An 18,160-nucleotide genomic window follows, 5' to 3' on the forward strand; every position below is an offset into this window, starting at 1 on the left:
CAGATGATTTTATCTAGAAGACTTAGTTTTTTGTTCCTACTCGCACCTAATCACTACCCTTTTCTTTCTTTTTCCTCATAGTATATATATATATATATATTTAACATCTTTATTGGAGTATAATTGCTTTACAATGGTGTGTTAGTTTCTGCTTTATAACAAAGTGAATCAGTTATACATATACATATGTTCCCATATCTCTTCCCTCTTGCGTGTCCCTCCCACCCTACCTATCCCACCCCTCTAGGTGGTCACAAAGCACCGAGCTGATCTCCCTGTGCTGTGCTGCTGCTTCCCACTAGCTATCTGTTTTCTGTTTGATAGTGTATATATGTCCATGCCTCTCTCTCACTTTGTCACAGCTCACCCTTCCCCCTCCCCATATCCTCAAGTCCGTTTTCTAGTAGGTCTGTGTCTTTATTCCCATCTTGCCCCTAGGTTCTTCATGACCTTTTTTTTCCCTTAGATTCCATATATATATGTTAGCATGCGGTATTTGTTTTTCTCTTTCTGACTTACTTTACTCTGTATGACAGACTCTAGGTCCATCCACCTCACTACAAATAACTCAATTTCGTTTCATTTTATGGCTGAGTAATATTCCATTGTATATATGTGCCACATCTTCTTTACCTCATAGCATATTTTTAAAAATTTAAGCCAGTTTAAGATTGATTTTGCTAAATGGGGTTAGAATGGGAATTGGATTTCAGTGAAATTCTAATCAGGAAATGTCACTATTAGTTTTTAGTGACTCATTATTTTTTATCCTATGCTCAGACTTTCCTTAAGTACCATCTTTGCTTTGCATTCTTAGACGATACTCTGATTTCTTTAATGTTCATGTTCGAATTGGGATTTTTCTTTTCAACAGACACAACAAGAGGAGGAAGTTTTTTGTTGACCCTCGTTGCCACTCACAGACAATAGCTGTCGTCCAGACTCGAGCCAAGTAATTAATTTTATTTGTATTTTGAACTCAGGGATAATATTATGCTCATCTCTGCTGTTTCTTCCTCTGATTTCCAAACTGACTGGAGTTGAACCTGGTTTAAGCTGGGGTTATTGAATTTTACTTTCCCTCCCACTTTCTTCCCATGACCTCACTGGTGAGTAAGATGTGTCAGAATTCAGGAAAAAATACACAGTGGATTTGGTCACCTTTGCTTTATATTTTACAAAAAGAACACATTGTTTTGTGTTCTTTTTTACAAAAAAGAAAATTAATATTAAAATAGTTTCAACAGTGTTTTGAAAAGTTTGAAAAGCACAGGGTAAAAATGGAACTCTCACACAACTGTTCTGATTTTGTATATATTCCTGCAAACATGGCCCATAGGGAATCCACATAATACCTAGTTTAGTATGATGTAGCTGAAAGCAGATTATATTTTTTAAGTGCTGTAATCAGATAAAACAGACACAGCACAACTACCGCATGTGGGTGTGTTTATTTACTTTCTCCTTGTAAAAGCCTTTCCCCCAATCCCATACCACCATTCCTTCAGAAGTGGTTTTCTGACATATGATAGGAATTAGATAGTTTCAGGAACCTAAGGAAGGTCTTCTTCCCTGTCTTACTGAGGTTTTCCACTCACCTAAGACCTATCCAAGGTCAAAGTGGCAATGGCTGTGTAGTTGCAGGTAGTGGTTGTTTAGCCCTAGGAAGGCATGTTTCTGCTCTTGTCTCAGGCACAGGTTCTGACAGGAAAGTGGGAGGGGAGGTGCTAACAGTGGCTGCAGGTGAGTTGGTGTGAAGCACAGTTACCACTGAAGGGCTGGGTGTGGGATGGGGGTGTGTGCGTGTTGGGATAGGGTAGGGGGTGGGGGCACTGAGGAAGGACACAGAATACGCATGCTCTAACGTGGAAAAGAAACTGTAGATGATTTGACTTTCCCTGTAAACCAAAAGCATGGTGGTTCTTTGTCTTCTGTCTTTTCAGGTATGCCGGAGTCCTCATTGAGCTGAAGTTACCCCATGAAATGGACTTCAGTGGAAAAGATGTCAGTGGAGCGCTGTTCCAGTACCCAGACACCGAGGGGAAGGTGGAAGACTTCACGGAGCTCGTGGAGAGAGCCCATCAGGCTGGGGTAGGCAAACCTCTCCTTGTGGGGGGTCCATGGAGGTGTGTCTCAATTTTGAATTATTATTGTTACTCTTTTTAGCATGATTTTTAAAAAAAGTTTAATTTCTTTTTGGCTGCGTTGGGGCTTCGTTGCTGCGCGCGGGCTTTCTCTAGTTGCGGTGAGCGGGAGCTACTCTTCGTTGCGGTGCAAGGGCTTCTCGTTGCGGTGGCTTCTCTTGTGCGGAGCACAGGCTCTAGGCATGCAGGCTTCAGTAGTTGTGGCTCGCCGGCTCTAGAGCACAGGCTCAGTAGTTGTGGTACACAGGCTTAGCTAGCTGCTCTGAGGCATATGGGATCTTCCTGGACCAGGGCTGAACCCATGTCCCCTGCATTGGCAGGCGGATTCTTAACCACTGCACCACCAGAGAAGCCCTATTATTGTTTCTCTTTTTGGTGTGTTTTAATTTCCACACCTTTATCACTTGGTAAGGTAAAACTGCCTCCTTCCAACCTCCTTTTTTCAAGTTTGTTTTCTTCACTGGTTCCTGGCACATAGTAGGCACTCAGTAAATATTTTAAATGAATGAATGAGTAAATAAATTTCACAGGATACGGAACCAACTCTGCCAGTCTGCCTATAATGGAGATAATTTGCTGTCCTTCCACTGGTCTCAGGGAAGGTCACAACCTTGTCCATTTTCTCTTGTTTCCTTTCTAGAGCTTGGCCTGCTGTGCTACTGACCTTCTAGCTCTGTGTATCCTGAGGCCTCCCGGAGAATTTGGGGTGGACGTTGCCCTGGGCAGCTCACAGAGATTTGGGGTGCCTCTGGGCTATGGCGGACCACATGCAGCCTTTTTTGCTGTCAGAGAAAGTTTGGTGAGGATGATGCCTGGAAGAATGGTGGGGGTAACAAGGTAAAGCAGCTCATGTTTCTTCCCTTTTATTGTGGTTATGGGTTTTCCTGCTCCTTCTCTTGATCACAAAAGTTGTTGATTTCTCTTTGAATTTAACTGGGCCATTTTGGGTCGAATTTAACTGGGCCATTTTGGGTCGATTAAGGAAATGTAAACATAGAGTCAGAAGAGAGAATGTATTTGGGGTATGAATGTTTGGGGTATCAATGCCCTACCTACTCCCCAACCCCATCCCAACACACACACACACACACACACACACACATCCCATTATCCCATACACACACACACACACACCCATTATCCCATACCTGGCCTTTCTCAAATGCCATGTACCTCTTCTCGAATGCCATGAATTTGTGCATATTTGGAAAAGTATGTTTACAATTTATAGCATATTTGTATTGAAGTCATAGAAATGAATTTTAGATTGATGAAAGTCTTGAGAGACTGAATATTTTAAGTGTGTTTTATATCTAACTAGTTTCTTTCTCAAAAGTATTAACATGCCACATGGCTATGTAAAGACAAGTGCAATAAGAGATTACCATGCACACATTGGGTGTGACCTACATTATTTCCTAGAGGCCTGCCCTTTGGCCATTTGAGTAATTTCCAAATGTACTTCCTTGAGTGCTTCTCATTGATGAAAATCCTCGGGTTGAGAATTGAGATGAATGCCATGATTATTACTGTGGAACTTTAGCATATTGTTTTTGACCTTTCATAAAGCTGGGCTATTAATGTAAGTGAAGAGTCTGAATTAGTGAATGATGTGCTAGTGATGAGAAGTTCTGAAGTACTTACACTTTGTCACATGATGGCAAAAGGCACTTTGCTTTTTAATGTAAAAAATAATAGTTTCTTTAAGTATTCTTACATTACATTTTCTTTCAATGATGTCTCTTCAACAGATGAGATGTGACAGAGGGTTTTCTAATTTAAAAGAGTTTCATATATCAGTTATCATCTTCTGATTTTTGTATTGAACTTCTTACCTTTCTGGAAAGTGGACCTGAGAGTTTGATGAAATAAAGGCTAAGACTGCTGAATCTTTGTGGTTATCTAGATTTTTAATTGTATTAAGAAAGGAGAAATTTTATTAGAGACAAGTGTTAGGTTGTTAACATCCTTCATTTATAGCCATATAGTTGCTTTAGATTTCTAGTATAGAAATTCTGTTTCCTTTGTCAGGTATTTCCCTTTTCTCTGAGTCTGCCAAGAAGCTCAGAGTGAAGTTTAATCCTCAATCACCATCATTTTATTAGGCTGGGTGATTCCTGGAAAATTTTCTTTTAAAGTTCCCAGCTTATTGTATATATCTCAGTGCCTCAAATCCTCAAAGTACAAACTGAAAATTAACAGTCCCCTTTAGAAGAAGATGGTTTGGAAATTGTTTCTTTATGGCCTTGCACCTAAGTAACTTTGCTGAATTCACTTAAAGGTGGGAAGGAAAGAAGCAGTTCTGTTTATGGCAACTCCTGGTGCTATGATGATCTGTACTAACCGGATGTTTTATTCTTGGTCCAGAGATGCCAGTGGAAAAGAAGTGTATCGTCTTGCTCTTCAAACCAGGGAGCAACACATCCGGAGAGACAAGGCTACCAGCAACATCTGTACAGCTCAGGTAGATCACATACCTGACCTGCTCACTGAATGTCTTACAGTCTACAGCAATGAGCTACTTGTTCATTTACTGAGTTGTTGCTTCATTCATCCACGGAGCAGTGTGCACACCAAAAATGTCAAGATCTTGTTGGTAGAGAAGCCTTGTGGTCTTGTCAGAACGCCAATACAATGTATTTTACTGTGGTTCCATGTATGCACACCCTTCACCTGTTAGGGTCTCTGGCATTCTTGGCCACAGGGCAGGTCCATTATGGGTGGTGACTGGGGCACCTCCTCTTAGAGCTGAGATGGAGGCCCTCCAGGTTAGTGTGAGGAAGGCAAGGTGAAGGTGCTTGAGGTGACTGTACTGAGGGGATAGTCCAGATTGGCCAGCCGGTGGTGGCCATGGGATACTCTTACTGGGAACTCATGAGAGACATTTCTGAAATGTATGGGACAAAAGAGGAGGAGTTACCTGAATGTTGCCCAATGTCTCAGGTTAGAGGGAGCAGTGTTTTCTGACATCCAGCCAGTTCCTAGGATCAGGTGGAGGACCACTCCTGAGCATATAATGCATTCTCGGTTCTCTTCCATTCGGGGTCAGGGAAAGGGAGAGATCTCACAGATACCCCAGTAGGCAGTGCAGTGTTCTTCCTCTCAGAGCATTGGCTCACAGCACCACCGCCAGCTTTTAGAAGGCCTCTCCAGGGAGGGAGTAGATGATAAGGTCTGCTTATAGTTTGCTCCATATCCATTGGTGGTTGAGATAGTTTCCTCAGTTGGTTTTCCTGTATTATTCTTTTTGTCTCAGGGAGGCGGCTGCTTTTCAGGGAAGAGCTCCTCTAGTATTGCAGGAAGAAGCCAGTTGTCACAAGCTTGTCCTCTGTTGACAGCAAATTGATCTTTATGTGATGCCTTTACTTTCTGTAGTTTACCCTTCATTTGTTGAATTCCCTGCTTACATATCTTCCCTTCCTCTGCTGCTTTCTGCTCATGTTCTTCCAGAACATGTCTTTCTGATCATAAGTGCACTAAGGGCTTTCTGCTTCAAGGTTTGAATTAATTTTCCAGGTTAACTTGGGCATTCTACAATGAGCAAAAGTTACATTCCTACTTCTTTTTTCCTTCCAGTTCATAGATAGCTGATATTTCATTATTTAACTTGGATCATAAGAGGTCTGTTTTTCAGCAATGAATAAAATGATGTTTGCCCTAGAGATAGTCATACCCTGTCTTCTCTGATTTTCATTTTCTTATTCTGGAGATTTTCTAACTCTCCATTGTCTATTTCATCTCACGTGTTTCTTCTCATAACTGGTTGCATGAAACAATTGCTTGTGACGCCAGTGTCATTTTCTTTGTAGGCCTATAATTATTCTCTTTTGTTCGGAGATGACTGATATTTTTTAAGCTGTTCCTTGAGCACTCTATGTCATTACTCCAGCCTTCTTCTTGTAGCACCTCTTCCATGTTCTTCTCAAGGCTGCCCCATTCCTCTTGAGTGTTGTAGGGTCCACACTTGACTTCTCTTAGTTTTGCATCACTGATGGTGCAGAAATTTTTTTTTTTTTTTTTTTTTTGCGTTATGCAGGCCTCTCACTGTTGTGGCCTTTCCCGTTGTGGAGCACAGGCTCCGGATGCGCAGGCTCAGTGGCCATGGCTCATGGGCCCAGCTGCTTCACGGCATGTGGGATCCTCCTGGACCCGGGCACGAACCCGCGTCCCCTGCATCGGCAGGCAGACTCTCAACCACTGCGCCACCAGGGAAGCCCCGAGAACTTTTTTTTTTTTTAATCTCTGAAAACTCATTACTGAATTCTTTAAAAAAAATCTTTCTGTAAACTTGTGACATTTCTACAGGTGTCTGAATTTGCATCATATCTTCTTCTTTATATTCTCTTATTTCTCAACTTCCACCATAGGCTTTCATTAGCTTTTTCTGAAGTCCAGGGGTATTGATGTATAATTTACATTTCATTAGCTCTCTTATTGAGATTTAACTCTACATATAATTCACCCATTTAAAGTACACCGTTCAATGGTTGATAGTATTTTCACAAAGTTGGGTAACCATCACCAGCATTTCATTTCTGGATATTTTTATCACCCCTAAAAGAAACTTGTTCCCATTAAGCAGTCACTTCCTATCCTTCTCGCCTCCCTTCAGCCCCTGGTGACCACTTATCTCCTTTCTGTCTCTATGGATCTGCCTATTCTGGATATTTCATATAAATGAGATCATACAATATGTAGCCTTTTGTGCCTGGTTTCTTTCATTTGAGATAATGTTTTCAAGGTTCATCCACGTTGTAGAATTGGGAAGGAAAAGAAAATTTTTTCGTCTAACCTTCTAGGTTCTTCTAGCTGGTCTAAGAATTAAATTGATATGAGACAGATTAACATGAGAAAATGACATTTTATACATACATACAGGATCCCCACATATATGAGAGGCTCAGAGACCCCACATACATGAGAGGTTAAAGGACAGAAAAGTAAATAAGGTTATACATGTCATCCTGGGCTAAGGAATAGGATAGGGGCCAGGTGCTTCCAAGCATGGGAGGGCCATTCACTGGATGATAAGAAGAAGAACAAGATGTCTGGTAATTAGTTGTTTGTTCTGCCATATAGATGGGGCCACTTAGATAAAATTTATCTTTGGTAATAACTCCTTTTCTGGGAAAAATCCTCAATTTAAATTCTTCTGGGCAGTTAAGGGAGGAGCAGTAGTTTCTCTTGAGCCCAGAAGGTCTCCATTGCCTGAACTCAAAATAATCCACGTGCTAAAGTGGCAGATGTTAGGGAGGCCTGTTTGGAACCCCTACAGTATCAGGAATCAATACTTCATTCTTTTTTATGGCTGAAGAATATCCCATTGTATGGATATATCATATTTTGTTAATCCATTCATCAATTGATGGGCATTTAGGTTGCTTCCACTTTGGGGTACTTTGAATAAGGCTGCTATGCACATTTGTGTATAAGTTTTTGTGGGGACATATATTTTCAGTTCTCCTGGGTATATTCCTAGAAATAGAATTTCTGGGTCATTGGTAACTCTATGTTGAACTAATTGAGGAACTTCCAGACTCTTTTCTGAAGTGGCTGCACCATTTTACATTCCCTCCTCCAATATATGAGGGTTGTAATTTCTCCACATTTTCACCTGTACTTGTTACTGTTCCTCTTTTTGGTTATAGCTGTCCTAGTGGGTGTGAAGTGATATCTCACTGTGGGATTGATTTGCAGTTACCTAATAACTAATGATTTTGAGCATCCTTTCATGATTCACTTTTTTTAAAAAATAAATTTATTTTATTTATTTATTTTTGGCTGCGTTGGGTCTTCATTGCTGCACGTGGGCTTTCTCTAGTTGGGGCAAGCAGGGGCTACTCTTTGTTGCGGCACACGGGCTTTTCATTGTGGTGTCTTCTCTTGTTGCGGAGCACGGGCTCTAGGTGCGTGGGCTTCAGTAGTTGTGGCACGTGGGCTCAGTAGTTGTGGCTTGCGGGCTCTAGAGCATGGGCTCAGTAGTTGTGGTGCACGGGCTTGTGGGATCTGGCTGGACCAGGGCTCAAACTCGTGTCCCCTGCATTGGCAGGCGGATTCTTAGCCACTGCGCCACCAGGGAAGTCCCCATGACTCACTTTTGATTACTTTAAGTATCCTAATTATGTTGTTTGTCAGATTATCAAAGAAATTTGAATCTTCTTGGTCTCTCTGTTTCTCTGAACTTCCTTTGATACTCTAATGCCTTACCAGGATTTCTAAAAGTGACTTTGTACTTTTCATTAATTTGTTGGTCAGTTCGCTGATACAGTCTCCTGTTTGTAGAAAGAATGATCTCTAGTTTAAAAAGTGACATGAATCAACCTCCACAAAGCCTCTGTGATGGGAGGCTTCCAGAGCATTCTGTGAACATCAAGCCTGAGTTTTTATTCCCAGGCAGCATAGCCATGAGCCATGATACACTATATTATGGATGTTTTACTTCAGACATGCCCTCTCCATAGCTATAATGTGTTGTGGTTCTTCTGTATTTATTTCTAATTGTTATACAGAGTCCACAAGAGTGTCTGTACCCTCTCTGGCACTTGGTCCAAGAAAGTCTACTGCAGTGTTCTCTGATGTCTTCTTTTCCTTATTTTCTTTATTGACTCTGATTTCACTTTCTGGCATTTTTGCAGTGATCCCAGAGAGATTCCTTCTAACAGCCTCACAGAGGAAATGGGTACCTAACAAAATAGATCTGATATTGAACATCATCCAACTTTAAAGCACTGTGTTTCTCATCTGAGTAGTGTTTCTGTTCTGTAATGTGCCCCTTCCCACCTTGGGATGATTGAACATGAAGGTGGACCTTGAACTGCTGACCTAGTACATTAGGACAAAAGTCACTTTAGTGGGACTGGAAACTCATAGAAACCATGGTGCTGGACCAATGAGATGGGAGGGGCTGTGGGAGAATTGAATGGACTAATCAGGTGAGGAGTCTGAGATTAGAGTTTGGGTCAGTTACCTAGGGTGATATTGCATGGTTAGAAGGCTGCTGGTTGGTAGGATCTAGGGTGGAAAAGCAGGTGAGGGATAGGGTGAGAGAGAGGAGAGACAGGAGGTGGCCCTCCATGATTTTCCCCCACATTGGCCCTCATTTTGGTTTCTGACCCTTGCCATCCTCTTTTTATCCTCCTCCCTGACCCAAGATGCCATGACAGTGGTCCCTTCCTTGCTCCCTATGCTGGATTCCATCCCTGAGTCTCTGAGAGATTCTAGTGCCATTCTTTCCTATTCTCTGTCACACTAGGATACACACTTCCCTGTAAATATTTTTGTGAAACTTCAATCAACGGTCAGGAGAGATATCTTTACCCGAGAAAGTCACCTTACTGTCAGCAGGGAATAAGCCAGTAGGTTTTGGTTTTCCCTTCCTAATATATCTCCTGCCAACTCATTTTGGTTTTATTCCCCTGCGTCCTGCATTTTCATCTTTGGTGGTCCTTTGCATAGATTCACCATTCACCTCTTGGTTGGCTGAAATTCAGTTTCTAGTGTTTTATTTAAGGCTTCAAGAGAATTACACTCCCTGACTTCTTGTGTGTTTGAAAATTTTTCTTGCTTTTATCCTTGAAGAACTGTATTATTGAGCATAAAATTCTTAGATCTCACCGTTTTCCCCTGAGGTCTTTGTTGTTCCACTATCTTCCAACATTAAATATTGCATCTCCATGTCTGATGACAGCCTGATCTTCCCCTTTATGGGATGATTATGTTGCATGGATGGAGCGCCTTACTAATGGTCACATTCAAAGGTTTAGTATAGTGACGCTAGGGTGTCTTGGATGCTGTATTTACCCCTCAGATGGTTGGGCAGGTTATGAATGTTCTCCAGCTATCACAGAGAAGGCAGGGAGTCTGATCATTTTGCTTTGTACCTGCTTTTAGTTTTGGCATCTCAAGTCAGAACAACAGTCCCTCCCACTAATCATCTTCCTGATATCACATTGTTGAACATGATTCTTTAAAAGCTCTTTGTCGTTTTAGGCTCTCTTGGCGAATATGGCTGCAATGTTTGCAATCTACCATGGGTCCCACGGACTGGAACATATTGCTAGGAGGGTACATAATGCCACTTTGATTTTGTCTGAAGGTGAGTCAGTTTTCTGTTTTAAAACTTTTGGTTATAACAAGACCGATACATGTGAGTAAATAAAATTGAAAACTCACTGCATGTCTAATACTACATGCAAAATTAAAAGTCAAATAAAAACCTAGGAATAATATTTTCAACATCTATGACAGACTGAGTGTTAATATATTTAATATAGTGAGCTCTTCCTCAGTCCCCCCACCCCATACACAAGAAGAATGAACACCCTGAGAGAAAACTGGACAAAGGACATTAAATGTAATTTTAAAAGAAAGTATACAAATGAACATATATAATTTCAACCTCACTATTAATCAAAGAAATGTAAATTGAAAGAAAAAAATAGTGTTTCTCTCATTACATTGGCAGAGATTAAAAAGAATCCTGATATTGGTATGACTTTTATGAAGGCACTTAAACAATCTGTGTCAAAAGCTTTTAAAATGCGCCTACAATTTGATACAGAAATTCTAGGAATGTATCTAAAGGAAATAATCAGATAATGATGTAAAGGGTGTGCATTGAAACATTATTTACAATAGCACAATCTTGGAAACAGCCTAAACGTCCAATAATAAGTAATTAGTTAAATTATGGTACATAATTTAAGTTTGAATATTATATAGCCATTAAAAATAATGATAGGGGTTTTGATCTGTAGAAAAGCAAAATCTTCATGATACATTAAATTTTTTAAAAAAGGGTAAAGAAGTATATGTACGTGATATATCACACACACACACACACACACACACACACACACACACACACACACACACACACACACACACACACACACACACACACACACACACCCTTCTAGAGGAATCTATACCAAGAAGTAACCACTAGTTATTTCTGGATGGTGATTATGGTGATTTTTTCTCCATTTTTATATGTATTTCACAACTTTCTGTAGCATAATAATAAACATTTACCTTTTTAAAAAAAAAATAAATTTATTTATTTATTTTTGGCTGTGTTGGGTCTTCGTTGCTGCACGCGGGCTTTCTCTAGTTGCGGCGAGCAGGGGCTACTCTTTGCTGCGATGCACAGGCTTCTCATTGCGATGGCTTTTCTTGTTGTGGAGCACGGGCTCTAGGTGCATGGGCTTCAGCAGTTGTGGCTCGCAGGCTTTAGAGCGCAGGCTCAGTAGTTGTGGTGCATGGGCTTAGTTGCCCCGTGGCATGTGGGATCATCCCAGACCAGGGCTCGAACCCATACCCCCTGGACTGGCAGGCGGATTCTTAACCACTGTGCCGCCAGGGAAGTCCTACTTTTTTTAAAAAAAGCACCGACCAAAACACTGGGTACGAACAGACGGTAGTAGGATTTACCTCTTTACTTCTGTGAAGCGTCAGTGGCAGAGGGTCTGGTTTCTACATAGAGACCGGTGGCTATCCTATCTTGTCTAGGTCTCAAGAGAGCAGGACACCAACTCCAGCATGACTTGTTCTTTGACACTTTGAAGATTCAGTGTGGCTGCTCAGTGAAGGAGGTCTTGGGCAGGGCTGCTCAGCGGCAAATAAATATTCGGCTGTTTGAGGATCACACAGTAAGTCAGACTTTCAGTTTTGTTTGTTTGTTTGTTGTACAAATTCTATAAATTTTTATGACTTTTCTCATTAAAATTTCTCTTTATTTAAAAAAAAATCAGTATTGGACCTTTGGGCACAACTTCTTTGTAAACAATTTTCATTTCCAGTTTGGAACATTGTGGCCTTTTAAATGATAATCCATTGTCAGCTTTCCTTAAGATGTTGTGTTTTCATATATGGGACTCTTAGGCTCATATTTTGCTCATAATACTCCTTCGTTCACAATATGACTGTTCAAGGTAAAGGCTACGATAAGTGATATGATAAGGTAAGTTAAGAAAAAAGTGAGCATATCTAGTACCAAAAGGAGTGCCCTGCAGCCATTGGACTCTTTTAGAGTCCAGAAGTGGCTGTAAAACGCTCAATCTTTTGACGTTTGGGACTGGTCTAGCCTACTTTGCCCAAGGGCCAACTTGGACATAATGATAGCCTGTTATTTTAGAACAACTGAGAGTTTTGTCCAGCACTTTTCTCCCCTTTGACCTCTCTTGGAGTTTCTGCACTGATCTTGGCGTTTCGAGCTAATGTTTTCCCTTTCATTTTCGTTTCTATAGCTTGGTATTTCTCTTGATGAAACAGTCAATGAAAAAGATCTGGATGACTTGTTGTGGATCTTCGGCTGTGAGTCATCTGCAGTAAGTAAATCAAAATTCACGTTCCTCATAATGACTATTTGAGGAGGTGTCACAGATGGCTTTGCCTCTTATAGGCCTGAGTGTGAGTGTGAGGGGGCGCAGGAATGACATTAGGTGGCCTACGTTAAAATTCTGCCACCAATTGTCCCTTGCTACTGTGACTGCTGATAGTTAGAGGTCACTGCCGTGGGCCCTAGCCAGGACTGAGCTGCAAGGCTAGTTGGAAGGATTGTTAATGGTGTTTAATTGAAACTATTCCTAATACAAAGATTCATGGCATAGGCATCTTGGTTATGTTGATTCTGGGAAAACTGACCTAATATGTGCCAGGTCTTATGCTGTGCCCTGAGGCTAGCGGTAAATCAGACATACTTCCCGCCCTTTTGGAGCTTATAGTCTAATGAGGATCCAAACAGGCACAAGACTGCAATCCAGATGATGTCCTATGATGGGCACTGTCCAAAGATGCTCTCTGAGCACAGAGTGGAGGGGGCTTCTCACCAACACTTGGAAGAAACTGTCCTAAGCTGAGACCTGAGAGATGAGTAGGAGCTATCCAGACACAGTTGAGAAGAAGGAGGATGGGGCCAGAGGTGTTCCAGACACTGGGAAAAGCAGCCACAAAGGCTAGGAGGAGAGAGGTTATATGAGAACTAGAAACAGTTCAGTGAGACTGAGTTGGTTTCTAAAATGATGAAATAGCAGGGACACGTGAGCAGGAGAGTCTGTGGGATGGAAGAGAGATGTCAGCTACCTAGACCTGTGGCAAGGTGTTCATCAGAGCACTCTACAAGGCCTGGAGCATAGGAGCCACTTAATAAATATCTGTTAAAGGAATCAATGGAAGGAGACAGAAATAGCCTCCAGAGTGTTGATCAGGGCTGTCCTGGTTGTCTGAGTCCTCTTTGAGAGATGACTTCAGTATCAGATAACAAATGTAAATCATCAAAAAAGTATTATATTCTCTTTTAATCTTTAATTAATAAACAAGACTGAATAATATCTTCCCTCTAGAACTCTGCAGTAAATTTAATCACAGATATTTGTTCCATGCATTTGAAGAATATTTACAGAGCAACCACTGAGGGCTCTCATACTACCGGCCTGGAGCAGAATGAGGAGCAAGCCATGTATTTCATTATATATTCTGGATATTAAATGCTTATCAGATATATGATTTACAAATATTTCACCCAATTCTGTGGGTTATCTGTTAATTCTCTTGATAGTGTCCCTTTTTTTTAATTAAAAAAATTTTTTTGATAGTGTTCCTTAGTGCACAAAAGTGCACTGTATTTTTTCTTGTGTTGCTCATGCTTTTGGTGTCATATTTAAGACACCATTGCCAAATCCAAGGTCATGCAGATTTGCCCCTATACTTTCTTCTAAGAGTTTTAGCTTGTAAATTTAGGTCCTTAATCCATTTTTTTAAAAAAAATAAATTTATTTATTTATTTGTTTTTGACTGCGTTGGGTCTTCATTGCTGCACGCGGGCTTTCTCTAGTTGCAGCGAGCAGGGGCTACTGTTCGTTGCGGTGCGCGGGCTTCTCATTGTGGTGGCTTCTCTTGTTGTGGAGCAGAGGCTCTAGGCACGAGGGCTTCCATAGTTGTGGCACATGGGCTCCGTAGTTGTGGCACACGGGCTTAGTTGCTCCATGGCATGTGGGATCTTCCCGGACCAGGGCTCGAACCCGTGTCCCCTGCATTGGCAGGCGGATTCTTAACCACTGCGCCACCAAGGAAGTCCCCTTAATCCATTTTGAATTAGTTTTTGTATATGCTATAAGATAAGGATCCAACTTCATTCTTTTGCCTGTGTATATCAAGTTTTCTCAGCACCATTGTTGAAGAGACTGTCCTTTCTCCCACTGAATGGTCTTGACACTTGTATTTTATTAGAATTGTTCTCCAAGATAAAAGAGCAATGTCAAGTGAGAACCTTTACTTGAGTGTTATCATGGTCGTCACTTTTTAGATAGCCCTTTAAAATAGTTTACTGGAACTTGCTTCATTATTCAAGGAACATGCAGGGGATTTCAACTCTTTTTTCTTTGGCAGTAAAAATTGTTCACTTTTCTTTGCTCACTGTGGCTAAGTTCCACAGAACTTAAAAACAGTGTTTTGGAGAATTGCCACAATGCGTGAGCCCTGACATCTGTCACTGCACTGTGCCAGATATCCCTGGGGTGGGTGGTCAGGGAGGTGGGAGGTTGGATGGTAGGGAATTTCTGGTGCTCTGTCAGAATACACGCTGAATGGAAAGCCTTCTTCACATGTGGTTCCAGGCATGCTTCCTGCCCTTCAGTTTCTGTGGTCTCTCCATGCAGGAGCTGGTTGCTGAAAGCATGGGTGAGGAACAGAGAGGTATTCTAGGGACTGCCTTCAAGAGAACTAGTCCATTCCTCACACATCAGGTGTTCAACAGGTTTGTGTAGTTTGTGTGACTTCTGCATTGTGTGCTGTGGCTTGGGAGCACGGTAGAGAGTGGCTTCTACTATGGCATTCTGACTATGACATGGCCTGGTTTATTGTGGCTCAGCCTGACCCACTACTAAATCCCAATTCTAACCCGGGCGAAGCACACCTTATTTCCTGGTGGCTGTGCTCCCTTGACACTATAACCCCTAATTCTACTCTCAAGAAGATGAGAGTTTCGATGCATAGTCGCCAGGCTGAAGATCATACCCAGGAGCTCAACATCCTCTTCTTTCCAACTCTTCCTCTCAGGCCCACAGGTGGCTTCTTGTCCTAGGGCATCCTCTGAGCTTCATGGGGGGTACACGCCCTTCCCTCTGATGCTTTGTTGGCATGTTGTCCATGGCCTAATTTGATCTGTATGTTGAAGGTAGATCTCAGTGTGTCTTACCTCTCAGAAGGATGTGTATGGGCTCTTACCTAACTATATTGGCCTAAACCATGTGTTTTATGTTCACAGCTATCACTCAGAAACAAATATTGTCCGATATATGAAGAGATTGGAAAACAAAGACATTTCCCTTGTTCATAGCATGATTCCGCTGGTAATTATGGCCTTTATTTCCACTTCCCACCCCACCCTGAACCCACCTCTTTGGGTCACATCTAATAGGCTGCAAGAGGGATGAATGGGTGACCATTCGGGGAGATGGGAGGGCCGATCAGACAGACCATAGAATGTCACTAACGTAATACGCTTTGGCTGTGCTTCTTCAAGGGGTCCTGTACCATGAAGCTCAACAGTTCATCTGAACTCACAGTAAGTAGGTCACTTCTGTTAAAAGGGAACTTAGCAGAGGCAGTGTCTTGGCTTATACATAAGCAGATAACTAGAGAAAGCTGCTCCTGGGACCGTGGTTTAACAACTGCTTTAGTAATCCTTTACCTTGCTCTTCAACAGCCTTGGCAGAAACCCTAACTTTATCACAACCTGATCATTTAAATTTATGGGTGACATTATTTTTAAATATTAAAATCATTAAACATATAGTGTTTATGTCTTCCTATCTTCCCCAACTCCCCCCCCCCCCCCACCCTTTTAAACCTGCCACGTTGAAAGCTTTTATCAGTTTGTAGTTGTTAAGCTCAGATAGAATTAAGAACCGTAAGCCTTCTTTCTAGAAATCCTTCCCCAGTGCCAGAAAGGTAGAGATTTGAGGTTTTAATTTGTTTCTTGTATCAACAGAAGATTTGTGTCCCCTGCTATGGTGTTTGGTAAGTATCTCTACTAGGCTAGGATGTTTCTTTTTTTTCCATAGGATTAGTCTGATATGACAAATCACATCAGGCAAAGAAAATCATTTTATATCCTAATAGGAGGATTTTCCCTGTTTGCTTTTATGTTGGTGTTTTGTTCTGCTTCATGAAGAAAGAATGATATATGTGCTATGTAAGAGTTTGAAGAAACCATACCTGAAACAACTCATTGGGTTTCATGGATATAAATCTATTCAGGGGCCTTTTTGTTCCTGAGAAAATAGGAAATGGTTATACTTTTGTATAAGTTCCCTTTCTGGGCCTCTGTGACCCACTTGTAAGATGAAGACAGTAATAGTACTTACCCCATAAGATTGTGGTAAGAGTTAAATGAATGAATGTAAAGTGCTTAGAACAGTGCCTGGCACATAGTAAGCACTCTTTGTGTTAGCTGTTGCTATCATCATCATCATTATCAAAGTTAGTCTTGTTATTACTATTACAATATGTACATATGTGTATGTTTCCTCCCTTCTTGCTCTTCAGCCTATCACATGGAAAGAATTTGCAAACATACACCCCTTTGTGCCTCTGGACCAAGCTCAAGGGTACCAGCAGCTTTTTCGAGAACTTGAGAAGGATTTGTGTGAACTCACGGGCTATGACCGAATCTCTTTCCAGCCTAACAGGTAAGCGGATTTCTTCTTCTGTCTTTTCAGTCATCTCTTGTAGTATAATACCCACTGGGATGGATGACTAGAAGGTCCAAAGTGGCCTCATTCACGTAACTGGGAAGGTAGTGATGGCTCTTGTCTGGGAGCTCAGTTAAGGGTGTTGACCTGGGCCTTGGTTCTTCCCCATGTGGACCTCTCCAGTGGTTGCTTGTGCTCCCTCACAGAATTGGGTCTGGGTTCAAAGTGGAGTGTTCCAAGATGGAAGGACGTGGACGCTGTAAACTTCTTAAGGCTCAGCCTCTGGAGTTACACAACATCACTTCCAGAGCATTCTATCTGTCACAGCAAATTTCAGGGCCAGCCCAGATTGAACGTGGGAAGGGGACAACACGTGGGTGTGAATGTCGAGAGTCCTGGTTCATTGCGGACCATCTTTGGAAGCTAGTTACTACATCCGTCTTATAGTGTAAGAATCAGAATCGAGCACACGTGTTAACTCCTTATAAGCAGTAATGCCTCAATCTAGTAAGGCCAGGAGAGTCCGGATCCTAGTTTGTTCTGTCACTAACTTTGAAAGTTCCCTTCCTCTTTTCTGTCCTCGGTCTCTGTCTGTAAAGTAAAAACATTTGAGCAACAGTGATTTTCAAAAGCAAAGGGCTCTTGCGGCATCTCCTGGGTACTAGTTAAAAAAATATAAATTCCTGGGCCCCACTTTAGAAGTACTGATCTCCAGGGGTTGGGACTAAAAGTCTTTGTTTTTAAGAAGCAACCAAGTGATTCTGATGTAGTGTAGTCAACCTGGATCCACTGGATTTGTGATTGTTCTGTCTTCATGGGAATAGATAGACAGACAGACATGTCATCAACACGTGAATTAACATCTGGGGATACCTTCAGAGGAGGAGTCTGGTATCTGCCCCGAGGTTCTCTACCTCCCACTGCTCAGTGTGGTTCTCCACCAGCAGTCTCAGCATTGGAAGCACTTAGAAGCTTGATAGAAATGCCAGATTTCTATTTCAAGATACAAAAATCAAAGGATTTTAAAAACTGAGACATTTATTGTCTCATTTTCTGAGACAGAAAGTAATCAGATCTTAATCAGTTACTATCAAGCCCTCCCTCCTGTTTGGAAACATAGGTAACACAGCAGAGCCATACACTTTGTGAAAACAATATACCCCATACAGTACAAACCCTTTAGGAAGAGGGCATGTGACAGATGAAAGGACACAGAGCTTTTTTAATATTAGTCTCTCAAACTCTCATTTCATAAATAGGGAGGAATTGACGTTTATGAAAGTCAGGCTGTAGTATACCTTCATTAAAATGTCATCATGCAGC

At 41.6% G+C, this 18,160-nt stretch overlaps 1 protein-coding gene across 1 annotated transcript in view; it reads left to right on the forward strand.

The window, feature by feature from the left end:
* GLDC (glycine decarboxylase) overlaps positions 1-18,160 on the forward strand; it is a 100,025-nt gene that overhangs the window by 31,601 nt on the left and 50,264 nt on the right. Inside the window, exons 5-15 of the mRNA XM_019934824.3 lie at positions 875-952; positions 1,944-2,091; positions 2,785-2,981; positions 4,512-4,608; positions 10,134-10,239; positions 11,655-11,794; positions 12,392-12,472; positions 14,801-14,898; positions 15,409-15,493; positions 15,667-15,708; positions 16,692-16,834. Of these exons, the coding sequence (XP_019790383.1) occupies positions 875-952; positions 1,944-2,091; positions 2,785-2,981; positions 4,512-4,608; positions 10,134-10,239; positions 11,655-11,794; positions 12,392-12,472; positions 14,801-14,898; positions 15,409-15,493; positions 15,667-15,708; positions 16,692-16,834 (1,215 nt within the window). The remainder of the gene's footprint in view (positions 1-874; positions 953-1,943; positions 2,092-2,784; positions 2,982-4,511; positions 4,609-10,133; positions 10,240-11,654; positions 11,795-12,391; positions 12,473-14,800; positions 14,899-15,408; positions 15,494-15,666; positions 15,709-16,691; positions 16,835-18,160) is intronic.

This window comes from Tursiops truncatus, chromosome 6, assembly GCF_011762595.2.
Source record: "Tursiops truncatus isolate mTurTru1 chromosome 6, mTurTru1.mat.Y, whole genome shotgun sequence".
NCBI lineage: Eukaryota > Metazoa > Chordata > Mammalia > Artiodactyla > Delphinidae > Tursiops > Tursiops truncatus.